Source organism: Cucumis sativus, chromosome 5, assembly GCF_000004075.3.
Source record: "Cucumis sativus cultivar 9930 chromosome 5, Cucumber_9930_V3, whole genome shotgun sequence".
NCBI lineage: Eukaryota > Viridiplantae > Streptophyta > Magnoliopsida > Cucurbitales > Cucurbitaceae > Cucumis > Cucumis sativus.
In genome coordinates this window covers 27,331,297-27,347,327 of record NC_026659.2, presented here as the reverse complement: position 1 = coordinate 27,347,327, position 16,031 = coordinate 27,331,297, and the positions used below count along the sequence as shown (strand labels likewise).

The 16,031-nt window shown below is 34.0% G+C and overlaps 2 protein-coding genes and 1 long non-coding RNA gene across 3 annotated transcripts; 2 read left to right on the top strand and 1 right to left on the bottom strand.

Annotated features, from left to right (window-relative positions):
* The first annotated feature begins 615 nt into the window (after positions 1 to 615).
* On the top strand, positions 616 to 2,885 carry LOC101219538. Its single transcript, XM_004135047.3, has 4 exons — positions 616 to 1,040; positions 1,697 to 1,899; positions 1,981 to 2,044; positions 2,137 to 2,885. The coding sequence occupies exons 2-4, from the start codon at positions 1,736 to 1,738 to the stop codon at positions 2,431 to 2,433; spliced, it is 525 nt and encodes a 174-aa protein (XP_004135095.1). The 5' UTR covers positions 616 to 1,040; positions 1,697 to 1,735; the 3' UTR covers positions 2,434 to 2,885.
* A 3,344-nt stretch (positions 2,886 to 6,229) lies between these two features.
* On the bottom strand, positions 6,230 to 7,471 carry RBCS (ribulose bisphosphate carboxylase small chain, chloroplastic-like). The gene is made up of 3 exons (XM_004135046.3): positions 7,097 to 7,471; positions 6,865 to 6,999; positions 6,230 to 6,755 (listed from the first exon to the last, which is right to left on the bottom strand). The coding sequence occupies exons 1-3, from the start codon at positions 7,277 to 7,279 to the stop codon at positions 6,516 to 6,518; spliced, it is 558 nt and encodes a 185-aa protein (XP_004135094.1). The 5' UTR covers positions 7,280 to 7,471; the 3' UTR covers positions 6,230 to 6,515.
* Positions 7,472 to 9,473: 2,002 nt separating this feature from the next.
* LOC105435584 lies at positions 9,474 to 15,717 on the top strand. Its single transcript, XR_969627.2, has 4 exons — positions 9,474 to 9,648; positions 12,059 to 12,103; positions 12,218 to 12,455; positions 13,287 to 15,717. It is a non-coding gene; the product is annotated as an uncharacterized LOC105435584 (long non-coding RNA).
* The last annotated feature ends 314 nt before the right edge of the window (positions 15,718 to 16,031 follow it).

The following is a 16,031-nucleotide window of genomic DNA, read 5'->3' as shown; positions in this document are numbered from 1 at the left end:
TAAAATGAAACAGAATTAAAAATATGTATATATTTTAATATTGTCCTTTAGGTATTTAGATTTTAATAAAATTTGTTTTTTTTAATACATTAATTTATCTACGAAGTTGGTTAACATTTGCTTCTCTCCCTTATTCCCACTTTTTTTTTTCATCATCATATACAAAATTTTGCTATATATATACATTTATTTAAAAATAAGCCTTATCTTTATATTTACCAAATGATTATTTGAACGCATATGCTACCAAATGCATAACTAAGAATAGGAAATATAATTTGATTTTTGTTTTAAAAGTTCCATTTTAAAATTTTACCAAAATAGGCATACGTCTTTTAAACTTTAAACACTACTTTTTATTTTCTTTTGGTTAAAGCAAATGAGTGTTCTAAATTTAAAACATCACCACTGGCATTAAACAAAATTGTGCTTTGCAAATTCAAAAGTGCTTCAAATTCTGATATTTTTAAAAAATGGATAGATCTATGATAAACAAAATTAACAATGAAAGTTTATTAATATTAAAAAAGTGGAAATATCTGTCGCCTCCGCTGGGGTAGCGGTAGCATCACCGGCACCGCCAATGCTACAATTACAAATTGCTTAATAAATACGTAATTTAAAGTTTATATTAAAAAAAATTTGAAATATAAACCATAAACTCAAATACCGAAGCGAAGACTCGGCTTTGAGTTGGGAACCGTTGCTGCCCTTTTCCTTTTTTCCCTTCATTTCTTTATTTCTATTTTTTCCCTTTCTTCTTCTTCTTCTTCTTCTTCATCCACCTTATCTCTCTGCCATTTCTGTTCTTTATTTCTTCTTCTGCTATTCTGATTGCTTTGTCTCCCCCTTTGTAAACCCACCTTTTCTTTCCTTTTCACTCTTTTCTCTTTCTATCTATCTATCTATCTATCTATCTATCTCTCTACAACTCTTCCCCATCCACATCTCAACCTTTTCTTCTTTCATTTCTGTATATAATACATACCTCTTTACCTTTTTCAAGTCTTCATACCCAACTGCTGCCACTTTGTTTTGAGGTATTCTTCTTCTACTTCTTCTTCTTCCCTCCTTTTTTTTCATTTGAATTCCTCTGTTTCTCTTGTTTTTTTTATTGCTTCTCTGGCTTGGATCTGCCTATCTGATTCCTGTTAAATCTTATATGTTGTTTGTGGCTGTAGATGGTTTAATTGTAGTCTGAACTCTTTGGTGGGTGAACGGAGCGAACCCATGTTTCCAGTTTAAGTGTCTTTGGATTTTTAGGTCGGAACTGATTGATTCATGAATGGGTTTAACCGGTTTTTAGGGTTTTTTCTTTCTTTCAAAATTTCCATGTTTCCTCTGCTAGATCTATGTTTCTATTTCTTTATTTTTTTGGGGGGTTAAAAGTGGCGAGTCTTTGGATAACATCTGTTGGTGTTGTCTTAGTATTTAATAATGTTAAGTTAGTGAAAGAAAGGATCATTTCATGCCAACTAATGAGCTAACTTTTTGTCCGTTCTTTTTTAACTTTTAATTATTTATATTTAATTGTTTGAGGAAATTGCCGAACGGATTCCGATCTGCTTAGGGGACAAAATCAAACTTTGAATTTTCTTCTCCTTTCTTTCCGCTTTCATACGATTGTTTTGGTGCCATTTGTCGCGAGCATGATTTTATTTAATATGTTTTTGGTTTTCCCTCTTCTCTCTCTCAGCTTTTATTATTTGTCCCTTGAAATAACCCAACACCAAATATGAATCACTGCGCCATTCTGTCAAACGCCTTCTCGGGCCACGAGGAGATGAGAACCTCTGTTCCTTGTCCCCTTTCTGACTTCAGAGATCAACTTGTTTGCCCTAAACCACGTCGTCTCACCGTCAACGCCCACTCCGATACCTCCCTCCGGTGGAATCTAAGGTTCTTCATCGTTTACTTTCTTTATTTTATTACAACCCCTTTTGTTATCAAGTGCTAATTCTTCTTGAACTGATTTTTCAGTCACCAAGTTGAGCCAATCGACATGGCAGCTGGACCGGATCTCCTTGACTTCCTCCTGACGAAGGTACGACCTCCTCTGTTCTCCTTTGATTTTCTTCATCATCATTCAAATTTTGTAATGATTTATTGATGATCATGTGGTTGTTAATGAAACAGGGTGGTTGCAGCGTGGACCAATCGTTTACGCAGTTGGCTTCGTCGCCCCCGTTTTTATGTGGGTCGCCGCCGAGCAGAGTAGCCAACCCTTTGATTCAGGATGCTCGATTTAGGGAAGAAAAATTCATCCCCTTTACTCCGATTGCTTCACCGTCCGGTCAGTTGTCGCCGTCTACATCCTCCAGGAAAGGAGGCCGCGTAAGGGCGAGTTTTGGGAACAAACCAACGGTGAGGATTGAGGGTTTTGATTGCCTTGATAGGGATAGGCAAAATTGCAGCATCCCTGCTTTCGCCTAAAATACAAAGATAAAAGTCATCTTCGTATTACAGTTTCAAGAAAAGTAAGATTCCCAATACAAATAGAAGAAAAAAAAAGATTCAAAAGAGTTGAGTCTCTCAAGAGAAGAAAGGTTACAATTACAATTTCCCTTCTTTTTGTGAATATGTTTGAAGTGTTCTTTGTAAATGTAAATAAAAAACTTGCCCATGTATACTAAAGCTGTGTATTTTAAGGCTTTTCCTTTCCCTTTTTTTTTCTTTTGAGGTGAGAAGAATGCGATGAGTGGATGTCAACCTCTTGTATTATATTTTTGTAATTAGAAGTCTTAAGGTTGAGGAAATTTTCATTAGAAAGTTCCAAGTGAGAAAGAGCCAATCTGTACATATTGCAAGAACTTGAACTCGAGTTTGTTGAAGTCATCAAGATGTGAATATTGTACAACCATATTTCCCGATTGTGATTTTGTTCATCTTTCTGGGTTTGTATTTGCTTTTGATCTAACAGCACCTGTTGAAATTCCTTGAATTTTGATACACACGCTTCAAACAACTTGATCAGCAAATATCAACTCTAGCGGCACTCTTAGATCCATACCTTCGATTCACTATTCCTTTTGCATATTTGCTTGGGCATAACGCTATGGATGGAAGAATTAGATTTTGCTTTTTTTTCAGGGCATCTTCACGGTACCGCCGACCTCTCAGCTTTTTTTAAAGCAACTTTGTTGGTGGAATAAACATCTCTCTCTTTCTTTGATGTTCAAAGCAACTTTGTTGCAGAGCTTGTCTCTTTATTGGAGTATTGATTTCTGAATTCTGACACAATTTTATTGATGCGAAGAAGATGCTTTGCTTTGTGACATTTAATAAACTCAATTAAGCTTAGTTACTTCATAGAAATTATTAAACAATAACTGATAACATTCAGCATCAAATGTCCCTTTCTGCTCACCAAGTTCGATGGAATCCATAAAGTAGAGATGGCGCTTGTTTCTAGGACTGCAAAAAGGCTTACTTCACACCAATTTTATAGAGGACCCATTCAAAATTCTATCTAACTTCTTACACAAATATGCATTATTTATATCACAAAAAGCGTAGCTTCTGGATGAGGGATAATTCTGCTTACATACGCAGGTCGGTTCAGATCATTGAGTTTACAGATAATTGGTATCAGCATGGTGTATTTTTCAACATGCTTCCATGTTTAAATTGATCCTGTGTAACGTACGTCTTTATTTTGTCATCTAACATATTGTGTTATTTATTAGAATGATTTGATCATTACTAACCTACTCTTTTGATGTTTAAATTTACCACGTGACACACATTTATAGTTGTCTAGTGTGTTGCCTTTTTCTACATGATAAACAAAAAGAAAAAAAAACTTTACAAAAACTCTCATGGATTAACCTTTTCTTTTTAAGAACACTCAATTTATTAAGCTTGTGAAAATGGTAAATCATTAAAATTTCCAATAACTAAGAGAGTTAATGTTGTCATTTGTTGTACTGAGAAGTAGTATCATACAAAAAAGTAGTATCAATCCAGGATTTCCCAAATTTGTACAGTTTCTTCATGTTATTCACAAGGATTCGATCAAGTGGTGGGTTGTTAGAAGTGAACTAGGGAACCATGGGCAAAAGAACAAGTTTGGGCTATTGGTATGGTGGAAATTGAAGCCCATCGTGGGTTGAATGAAAAGGTGGGTGTAAGGCTAAAGTCATGACCCAATTGGGGGGGAAAGGGAAGGGTTGGTTAATGAAATCTCTGAATTGTCTCCGAGCCGGTGGTTAATTACGACGGCTATCCTTATTTGTGGACCAAAATCTCCAATCTATCGATTACTACAGAAGAGGTTGACGCGTTCCATCATGTCATTTTCGTCCACTTGAATGTTAGTTTTGTGAACACCAAAATAGAAATCGTCATTACTCACAATAATAAAACAAAATGTTCATTTATTTTATTTAACTTTATTTCAAAATTACAAATATACCCTTATTATTATCCTTTTTTTCCACCCTTCCTTTGCAGTTTTTTGTTGTCAAAAATAGGATTTCTTAAATTATCACGACTTATACAACCCAAAATAAAGTTAACTTTTTTCACTCTCAAATAAATAAATTTTTTCATTAAGTAGGAAGGTAGTTTCCAAGATTCTAAATTCATTTGTAGTTTTTCTTTTTTTTTTTTTTTTTCCTCTTTAAGTACATTTAAAAAATCAACCTAGGTATAAATTCAACTATTATACTTTTATTATATAATCAATACATTTAACCTTACACTGACTCATACACAATTTAGAGGGTGTTTAGATAGTGGACACCCATAATTGCATTGGGATAGAATGTAATATAATAAAAAATTGATGTTTGGATTTAATTTTTGAACTAGTTGTTAAAAACTTATTTTGTTGCAACAACAACTTTCAATTAAACTGTGTTTCTATTATCTTAATTTGGCATGTTATTCGAACATTATTTCGATTTTTAATAATCTTGATTATATCTAATTTTCCAAACATTTCCATGGTGAATAAAGATGTGTTTGAAATATTTTTTAACTGTGAGTTTAAATTAAGTCGTTTTTTTTAAAAAATTAGAGTGTCATTGACAACCGCTTAAAATAACTTATAAAATATATTCTATACAAATTTGATCAAAATAAATTAAATAAAGACGAGTTTTTTCAAAAATATTTTTTCTTAAATCAATATAGACGAATTCTAAATTGTTTTTACCCTGAAAAGTCATTGTTTATACATCTATTTCCACTTCTAATATACCATACAAAAAAAGCATCTTTAATTTTCTTGAAATGAGAGTGGTGTATCACTACTACTTCTTCTTCTATGATAAGATACTTTTGATGGCTTCTATTATTCACCATTTGAATCCATAATGTCCTATCATACTTATGCGTCCATTTTTTTTTTTTCTGATTGGTTGATTTTGAAAATGTAAGGTTTTCCTTTATTTTCAATGAATGGAGGTTTGTTCTTCCTTGAAGACAAGGGACTTTGACAAGTACATATTGACATTATATTTTTGCATCTAGTAGGTCCACATTATTAAAAAAATTGTTGCATAAACTTAGGATGATAATTATGCTCCATCCTCTATGCCCCTTCATCGATACATTAATTTGCTTTTCAACTCTATATCATCAAAAGATATTATTATCAACAATTATATGACCATGATTGAATTATGATTATGCTTACATATTGACGGTTGATAAATTGACGATAATATATATACGAGTAAAGACAACTATATTTATCGAAACAAGTTATAGTTTATGTTGAAAGTGGACAAATTTATATCATTAAATTGTTGAGATATTTGAAAGGTTGTCGATGTTAACATGAAATGAAACAACTAATGAAAAGGTAAGAGAGAGTGGGATTAGATATGATATGAGTAGATGAAAAGTTTACGACCAAAAGATATACAATAAGCGTTCCCACTTTTTGACGAAGAGAGAAGTAATTTTCATGAAGGTTACGTGTCAATTTTCAGCTGGGCCACTGCCAGATATTTCTCTAAGTAAAGCCCATTAAGAAGAATACACGTGGCCCTTTCTCCATCCACGATGGAAAAAGTAGTCGTTGGAGATAATTACTCGAGAAAGCGGCCCATTTGGCCCAACTGGTTTTTGTTTTCTTTCTTTGGAGAATTATGCGAATTTAAAAGGGAATAATGAAGACAACGGTTGAGTGGATGAAATTGATTAAACCTTATCGTTACCACGAATCAATATCCATCACACAAACACAAACCCCAATTGAACATTTTCATAGGGAAATAGATTGAATTTCCATGAGGAAAGATGCAAACAGGACCGATTGATTGATAGGATAATTGAAGAACAAATCAAAGCATCATTTATTCCAATTCGAATTGGAAAGTCGGGGAAATAAACATAGTGGGATTCAACAGACAAACCAAAACGTAAAATGGAAAAATAAGAAGGAAAAAAAAAGAGAGAAGAAAAAAATTAAAGGGGGGAAATTTGGTTGAAACCACCCAAGTGATGGAGCTTTAAAAAAGGCAAATGGTGGAAATTCGCCTCAAGAAAGCCTCAGCAGATGGAACTTAAGAAGAGTAGAATCTTGGGGGCTTGTAGGCGATGAAACTGATGCACTGCACTTGACGGACGTTGTCAAAGCCAATAACCCTGATGAATGCGTCGGGGTATTCCTTCTTAGCCTCCTCAATCTCCTGAATCACCTGAGATGAGTCGGTGCAGCCAAACATAGGGAGCTTCCACATGGTCCAGTAACGTCCATCGTAGTATCCTGGTGACCTGTGGTTCTCACGGTACACGAATCCGCTCTGCCAAAATTAAAAGAAAAACAAAAAGAAACTCTAATTAATCACGAAAACACTAATTAATTTAATTATTCAATCCCATTAAATTAAATAAATATAAAAATAACCATACTCCGATGTCGAATTCAACGCAGGGAACCCATCCATTCCTGAGAAGGTAGTCACATTCCTTTGACAATTGTTCGTTACTCATATCAGGCAGGTAAGAAAGAGTCTCGAACTTCCTCAATCCAAGTGGTGGCCACACCTAATTTTTTATTTTTTATAAAAAAAAAGAGAGAAATAATTAATCATTAAATCAAACAAATATAGAATTAATTAATATATAAATTGAAATTTGATACCTTCATGCACTGAACTTTTCCACCATTGCTAGCCAAAGTGGTGATGTCGACGTTGTTCTTGCGAGTGATGGGGAAACCAGCGGAAGATTTGAGGCCAGTGAATGGTGCTACCATGCTAGCTTGAGCAGGGGAAGCACTGTTCACAGAGGCAACAGCGGCGGATGAGAGAATGGATGAAGCCATTTATGCCTCTTTTTTTTCTTGGAGGATTAGAAGGATTTACTAATAGCTAGTAGAGTAGTTTGAAGAAGCTCTTGGTGTTGAGTCTGAGAGGCATTGCACTGTGAAATGGTAGTCTATTTATAAGCTGTTTACTATCCTCATTTTATCCATTCACAAACCAATTTAGTGGTCGTAAATTTAGTTGGTAAAAAACTTGAATTTAAGATCACATAGTTGAGATCTCAAACCTTATCACTTCCTCTCACCATTTCCTTTTGACACGTGGCAACAACCCATTACCCTTATCTCTATCAACGGAATGGGGCTGACATTTTTTTCCCGTTTCTATTCCTTTTGTCCTCACATTACGCTCCCAATTTACTTAATTAATCCTAATCCTCCCTCAGATGCATTGCTGCTATTTCACTTCCCATGTCTTTTTAACATTACCATTACACTTCTTCTTCATTCTTTTTTTCTTCATTTCTCTTTTCCTTTTGTGTGAGGATAGTTATTGGACTGGGTTTAAATCAAATTAAACTAAACTAAATCTAGATTAATCAATCAATGATATGAGTCACGTCGATGAGTTACGTGGACCACCGACATTATTGTAGAGAGACTGATGCAAGATGGGCAAGATCTACATCACCCTTGCTTGGGCTTTGGATTCTGAGGCCCATACTTCACCTTCTACAAAAACAAACAAGGCCCATTTTTCAAATACTCCATGCTATGTGATATGTTTGCTATCTAATCCTTACCACATTTATTTTAAAATGGAAAATTGAAATGAAGGACTATTTTAGCAATAATATTTAAGAATATAACAATATTTTAAAAAAATTACAAATATAACAAAACTATCACGGATAGACTTGTATCGCTGATAGACTTTATATGGTATATCAGTGATAGACTTATATCATTGATAGAATTTAACAAATTTGGCTATATTTACAAATTTTCTACAATTGTGCTATATACTTAATTAATTGCTAAATTTACAACTATCCCATTTTAAAATACTGTCCTCGCCCGTTGTATAAATGGTTCAAATTTTACCACTTTTGTCTTCATTCTAAACCAATACCTAGTTGGTTGTTTCTTGGTTTTACAAATAGAGGTATAAAGTTCGTACCCGTACCCTTAAAAGCCCTCTCATTTACTAAACTAGATAACGATGTTGGTTTCTTCATTTGCTTGTAAATTAATTGTAGTTGTAACATCTAAGTTATAGCAATTAATTTACTCGTATGGACTAATTGCATGTGTGTTATTTTCGTTGAATTTTAATTAAACCATAATCTAATGGATGATGTTACTTTCTTACGACTAATTTCTATTGTTTTTCTTCCTTATTTTGATTGAATCTAATTGATCTAGTCATGCAATATCTATCTTTGAATAAAACTTAATATCAACATTTAATATATTTTTTCACTAAAAAGGTAAACCCAATATTCTTGACTAGAACCAAAACAAGATTATGATGGGCTAAGGGAGGAGAGTTACACTTTCCAACTCTCAACTTTTTCTTGTCCTTAGAGTTTGCATTCAAGGTCAAGGAGCCTAAATAGCACGAGGGAAAAGTAAGACATTTGTGCTAACCTTTCCTTCAATTCGGTTAGGGATCCAATCATCATACAACGACACTTTTAGTATATTACAGTTTGTACTATCAAATCATGAGATAATTGAGTTTTCAAATGGAACGTAAAAAAACTTAGGTCAACATTATTTAACTTATAAATACATTATTATAACTCCATCTAAAGCAAGTTAATCTTAACCTTAAATTAAACTCTTTAACTTTCACATTTTTCCACTCTATGACATAAGCATGTGTATAAGAAACAAGACATACATGTGTGGCAAGTTCTACTGTGCATATTTAGTCTTTTGTAACGAGCCACGTTATTCTCCATTCTAAAAATAAATTCACTACTAATATCACTTGGAAGCCAATTGCATTTCGATTATTTGAATTTCGACTTCAACAATTCATACATTTGTTACTTAAGTGAGCTAGGGACACAAGTTAGAGACTACGAATTGAAATTTAAAAATTGATCAATGCATAGCTAATCCAAACGAGACACCATCACATATTTCTTCTAAGCTTTTAATTTCAAACAATACTATAATTAAAAAAAAAAAAAGTGGGCCAAAATAGTGATATTCGGGTCAGGCTTCCTCCCTGGCCCAGATGAAACGACGAACGCAATTGAAGGATCCAATCTTCATTTCTTCGTTCAAGCTACACTGCTAATTTCAAATTTTAGTTGATAGGCCATTACTGTCCACCGATGGAGAACTGCTTTCAGCTCTCATCACTTCCTTCACTCAACTTTTGAACTAAAATGACGTCAAAGGATTTGCAAAACCGCGTACGTACCACATTCTTCTATTTCATTTGTTCTCAATTCTCTGTTTTACAATATCATTCTTTTGTAACATATATATGATGAGGTGAACTATCAGTTTGAAGTTTACATTCCTCCAATGTTTCTTTCTGGATAATGTTTCACATTTTGCGTTGGAGTTCATTATATAGCGTTACGTGTGAGCATTAGTTTCTTAAGCTTCGGCTTCGTAGATTATTTTTTGAGTAACCTATATGTTGAGAAAATATGCTCATTCTACCAAATTCTTGATGCTTTTTGTTAGCGTGAGTATACTGAGCATATTCCAGACATAGGGGAATCGTTATTGGCTTAACATTCTTGAACTTCTTTTAACGAATGTTTGGATTTTTGGACCTTAATAACTATGAAGGAGAAGATTAGGACAAAGATTACGGTGATAGAAAAAATCTTCATTCTATTAACTAGTTTCTGAATACATAAATGAAATAGTAGAGACAACTTTTGAATAGTGGGGTCAGTTATTTATACTCTCTAGTGTTTTTGGTGGAATGTATATTTAACAAAGTAGGCCTACAATTAATCAATCCAAACATGCTATAAATTTCGCACTTCTTTTGTTGTTCAGGCAGTTTTAGGATTATGGGGGCCGTTCTTTCAATTTCATAGACGTGGCTCTTGTTTCAGAATCAAAGTTAGATCGAATTATATCACTCCAAGTCAGCAAATTTTGGGATGTTCAAATGAAAGAGAGAAATAAGAGAATTTTGATGGAGGCTTGAAAGTTAGGTCATGTTTGACATTTATATCTACTAGATTTCCGCTTGGAAAGTTCATTATGTTTGTGCCAAATTCCAAGCTTTTTTTAGGTTCCTTCTCTAGGAAGGGTTCTTACCCTTTTATAGCCTTCTAGGGTTCCTTGATAATTTCCTCTTAATTCTTAATTTTTTTCATACAAAAATTCCCTTACCCCAAATCAATTAATTGTTTCTTATTAAAGTAAGTGGGACACAACTTTTTAATTAAACACTCAAAACCTATATTAACTTTTATTACTGTCTTGTCTGCTGAAGCTCATATATCAGAGAGAAAGGCTTAGGAGAAAGCTCGCACAAAAGAATACAGACCTTTTTGCATCATTTTCCAAAAGCTTAGAACCTACTGTTATGTAACCCATGTGAATCAATATTAATTTTATCGTTAAAGATTCTGTTGCTCAAGTTGTATTTGTTTGTCATGGCTGTTATAGCAGTTTCTTTTATCCATTTATTAGCGCTTTAAATCACTCTGATGCATGAGGAAAAATTCACTCTCTCTTTCACTTATGTGAAGGTTTCTCACTAACTAATCCTTTCTCTCTAATCTAGATGAAAATATTTTTTAAAAAATTCAATTTGTCCCAATACGAAAGAGAAAAAAGAAAAGTCAAAAAGCTATAACTTGCGCTAAGTTTGGAAAACCTACTCGTTATTAGTTAGGAAATTGGTAAAGAATTAGATCTCTCATTACTTAAAAATGCAGAAATTTTTGGAATACCATTATTAGTTATGCGATTGATTTGGCACCAACGAATTCCTATTTTGTGACTGGGAAGAGCACTTACTTAGTGGTTAGTCCATCTTAACTTCTTGAGTTACGTTTGGCTTTAATCGTACACTACGTACTAATAAATATTTCTTTGTATAATGAGTATGCTTTGGGGCTAGAACTCCAGGACCCAGGAATCCATTGGGTGGATCTTTGTAGATCTAGGTGCTGATATTGATAAGCAGGCAAAAGTTACAATCTTTCTTCATTACAAATAAATAGCCATGCTTCAGATGGAGCTAAAGTTCCTTTATAAGATAATCAACCCTTAATGAACTTACATTTTGCCTAAGCAAAAAAATTTCAATTGGCATTTTGTTATTTGATTTCTTGTGTTGTACTAGGAAGGCCCCCCACTGTGTTTCATATGTGACCCTGCCTTTGCTAGAGAGGTGGATGGCCTGGACAGTATCACGTGATTAGAAGAGTGATATTAAAGGATAAATGTCCCCTCTTTTTGTCCTCCATTCCAGTGTATATGTACAAGTTAGTCCTTTCGTCTTCCTCAAACTACTATAATCAGCTCTAGCCATGGTTTAGAAATAACGCTCAAACTTGTAAAAATTGATGATTTTATATCAAGTAATAAAGGCATATTCCCTATTGATATTTTTGGGAGTGATAATAAATTCTTCCATGTGCCACCCTCCAAGTATAATAAAGTTCCGTTCGGTTTAACAGGCCGAAGTGCTAATTTTATCAATTACTTGCATAGAAATGTATCTACAAAATCATTTCGATTCAAACTTCCAATATTTCCTTTTGAATTTGAGTTTCACCATCAATTAGTAATTTCTGCCTTTAAAATGGGTACAGCATCAGTTTCACTTATTCGTATCTGATACAGGGCACCCAGGTATAGACATGAAAAGGTGAACAGAACCTATTTTACGTAAGATTCTGAATCTCTGATGTTGCTATCCGTAATGTAATTGATTCTTCCTTAATTCTCCTCACTAGTGAATCACTACTTATGGAATGCTACAATGTGCATATCTTTTGGCAGATCCTTCTCTCCTTGAAAAAAAAAATCATGTCTGGTCCAGTACTTCATTTTACTTTATCCTGGTGACGATTGCCAAGCGAACAATTCTGGAAAATTAAAACCTCCTCGAGAATTTAGAATCTTTTGGGTGCACAGTCATTGAATACAAACTTCAACCAATTCGTGAAAGTTCAATTTTTTATATCGAAATCTTCTTTCAGGATGACTTATCTGGTTGTAGAAGCTTGAGTAATTGCAGGTACATATTCAATTAATTATGCATATCTAATTTACCCAGTACAAGGGAGGGATTTTTGCACAGAACATCTCAAGTAAAACACTGCCTAAAGGTGTTTTTATTGATGGGGGCTTAGTTCATGGTCTCAAATTGAAGTTTTGCAGCCATGCTTCTGAAAAATTCACTATTAAACGTACTTCACAAAGGTTACAGTAGCAAATTTATCTTCTAACGCAAGTCGTACAAATCCAGTGGTCAGAATATGGCAACCTATGCTTAAAATCCACCCCATCACCTTCACTTCTGGCCTCTGGGTATATTAATGATTTGTATCTCTGTTGTTGCGCCTTTAATTTAACTTGTAGGCACTGTTTCTCTAATTATATATTATGGAGTATGATCAGGGTGCGTATAAATTGATGGTGTTCCCAAGAGCTTTTGAAGTGGTAATTAAGCCAAATTTAGAAGACTATGTATATAATATCAATGAAATCTATCATTTACATTATAAATATAATATAACTAACAGTAGACTGTCATATATTAGCTTTATTGGTGGGGATTGGAAGGAGTAGGTTGATTAAAATTTAAGCAAAGAACATTTCAGGCAGTTTGTTACTTTTTGGAGTCAGAGGCAGCGCGTGTTGTAGTTTTGGTTAAATATAAAAGAAAACTAAGCTTGTAGTGTTGTGTATATGTAATTTGATGTGAATAGGTAAAGAAAGAAAAGAATGTAATTGGAATTTTAGAAGCTGTCAAGTCTGAAGAGGTTGAAATTCAATATTGACCAAGTCATTTGCTTTTCTGTTTTCAACCCCCCCTTTTTATTAACATTTGCCTTTTCTCTTGCAGAAGGAGAAGAAGGAGAAGAAGAGTAAAAGAGGCCCCAAAGGGCCAAAAGGAAAAAGGCAAAGGTAATAAAAAGACACCCAAAGAGGATTAAAGGTCATAGGACAGAAGAAGAGTACAAAGTCCAAATAAGAAGCAAAAGTTGCTCAACTTTAATGCCTGCATGGGGCTCAAAATTCAAGATGACCCTTATTTTATTTTCTGAAATTGATAAATGGGTCCCTTTTTCTTTTTTAGCCCTTTTGGATGCTCTGTTCTTTGTGTGGGACATATCCCCTTCATCACTCTTTATTCAATCTCATGAGTCATGCCTACCCTCCTCCCCTTCTCTGCCATCCACACTACAAATGTTTTCATTTTCAATCCACCCTCTGCCCATTTCTTTTCTCAGTTACGAGTCCATGTCTTTACGTTACCCAATAAAACAACTATTTAATTAATTACCTGTCGTTTTTTTCTTTTTTCTTTTTTCTAAAAAAAAAAGTAGATGCTAATTAAACACAAACGCATGCGTAATTAATTATCTTTATCACCTGCTAATCTACACACACACCTTAATCCACATAAAATTGAATCATACTAGTAGGTTGTGCAAGGGGTTCTTTTTTTCTTCTTTTTATTCAGAACCTTCACCTTATAATAATTACTACCTTAAAAGTTTTCTCACTTCAAAACATGTTTTTGAAAATTTTAGAATGGTGTGGTGATACTTTTATGTGGCCCCCTCTATGAAAAAGAGGGGGAAAAATATTGAACAACTATTTTCTACAAAAAGTATTTAATTTAAGTTAAGCCAATTATAATCTTATATTGATAGTATCAAGGAGTACGAAAAGGTTCAGTATTATAATAATAATAATAATATATGTATATAGGGTCATAAATTAAAATGTTTGGTAGAAATGAGACCAATTGGGAGGTCCCAAAGAACTCACATGACTGTTGTATCATCAGAAATTATAGAGATGCCTTTGGCAATCCATTCATCAAGGAAGAAAGAGTTTGCGATGTAATTGTCTCCTAATTACTCGAGACATCCAATAACAAAACCTTACGTGGCTTCAATGTGTCACGTTTATTGGAATCTTAGTCTTTATATATAAATATAAATATTAGCACCGACATAGTTAGAAAATTGAAATATGGGGAGCAAAACCATGCTAAATTACACTGTGTTTTTTTTGTTGGTGTTAAGTTATTAGAGTGAGGAAATTGAAGGTAGTAATAAATAGAGAAAACAGGAGTCAAACCTAACTTGCCATTATCATATTATATGAAAGTGGACCATTTGAGTCTGCTATTCCCCTCATCACGTGGGCCATTGTCGACTCTCTTTCTCTCTTCTCTCTGAGTCCCATTATAGCCGTCTTTTCCTTTGCTCTTATATCTCTAACCTAAGCCTCAAATCCATTTCCATACACAATACAATTTCCTCTCTATTTCTTTTTTCTTTTTTTCTTTTTTATACCAATCTCAATTTACTATGACATTCATACATGTCCACCCAGATAGAGGACGGATTTGAGTGTTTTTGAAATATTTCAAGTTTTTTTTGTTTTTTTTTTCTCTTTGTGGGTTTTTCTTCCGGCCGCCGGCAAAGCCACCATGTTTAACAGAAGAATCACCACTTCCTCCTCCTCTTCCTCCACCTCTGCTTTTGCCATACTAATTTTGATCCTGTGGGTGTCACAGATTTGGGTTTGTTGTCACTGTCAAGCTAGAGCATCACGGATTTTTCCTCCTCCTCCTCCTCCTCCGCCGCCGCATCCAGCGGATAAATCACTGTCTGGTGAAGAAAAAGACAACGCCAAAAATGATCTTCTCCAAAAATACTTCAACGGCAGAGCCTTCGATCGTCACCGCCATGATGAAGGATTTGAAGACAGTAAACGGAAAATACCCAGTTGTCCAGATCCTCTTCATAATTAGTAGGATTAATTATTCAATTTTACACTCTTTCCCGTCCAAAATACCCCCGTTTTTCTCTTCAATTTTTTCTTTGTTTTTGTTACACTCGTTTTCCTATGATTCAATAGAGAAAACCGGGGTTATTTTGGTACTTCTTCACTTTGTTTATATATGAAATCATAAATTCCTTCTTTTAATTCATTCCAGTACAGAAAACAATGTGCAGTAGTAGTAGTGAAGTGTGTTAGTGATTCATGTCTTTCTGGGTTTTATTTTTTTTAAAAAAAATTGTACTGCAAACAAAAGGCAGAAGGTCGGTTCTGTTGTTCTGTGTGTGTACAAAAAATAGGAGGATGGTTCAATTTCAAAACCAAAGAAAATGGCAATCCATTGTCTGTAGGTGAAGGTAAAAAAGTGGGTAAGATGGAGAAAAGAAAAAGGGGGTATTAAGTTAGATTAAAATAATGTATGTGATGTGTAATATGTCATTTCAATGTCGAATCTGAATGATCTGGCATTTTGCAGATATATATGTGTTTATTATTATTCTTCCTCCATTTCCGTTGAGTACCCGAAGCCTGGAGCTTGGGACCTGTCTCCTAATTGGGCCTACTGGGCCTTTAACACCCAATTAATCAGGCCCAACCCACCATAAATGAGATAGATGGATCATGGATATCCACCGTATTCCAATTAATTATACTATTTCACTTCATCATTCTTCTTTCCATTGTCGAGAAAAAACAAAATTTTGTATTGAAAAAAAAATTGGGAAGGGTTTGAAGGAGACAGAGGTAAGGTTAAAATGAGAGATATAAATGGTTGAGAAGAAGTAGATTG

Coding starts and splice junctions, on each gene's coding strand:
- LOC101219538 (XM_004135047.3), top strand. CDS start 1,736: ATGAATCACTGCGCCATTCTGTCAAACGCCTTCTCGGGCCACGAGGAG. Junction 1,900..1,980: donor TCCCTCCGGTGGAATCTAAG/GTTCTTCATCGT, acceptor CTGATTTTTCAG/TCACCAAGTTGAGCCAATCG. Junction 2,045..2,136: donor TTGACTTCCTCCTGACGAAG/GTACGACCTCCT, acceptor TTAATGAAACAG/GGTGGTTGCAGCGTGGACCA.
- RBCS (XM_004135046.3), bottom strand. CDS start 7,279: ATGGCTTCATCCATTCTCTCATCCGCCGCTGTTGCCTCTGTGAACAGT. Junction 7,000..7,096: donor GAAAAGTTCAGTGCATGAAG/GTATCAAATTTC, acceptor ATAAAAAATTAG/GTGTGGCCACCACTTGGATT. Junction 6,756..6,864: donor GCGTTGAATTCGACATCGGA/GTATGGTTATTT, acceptor TAATTTTGGCAG/AGCGGATTCGTGTACCGTGA.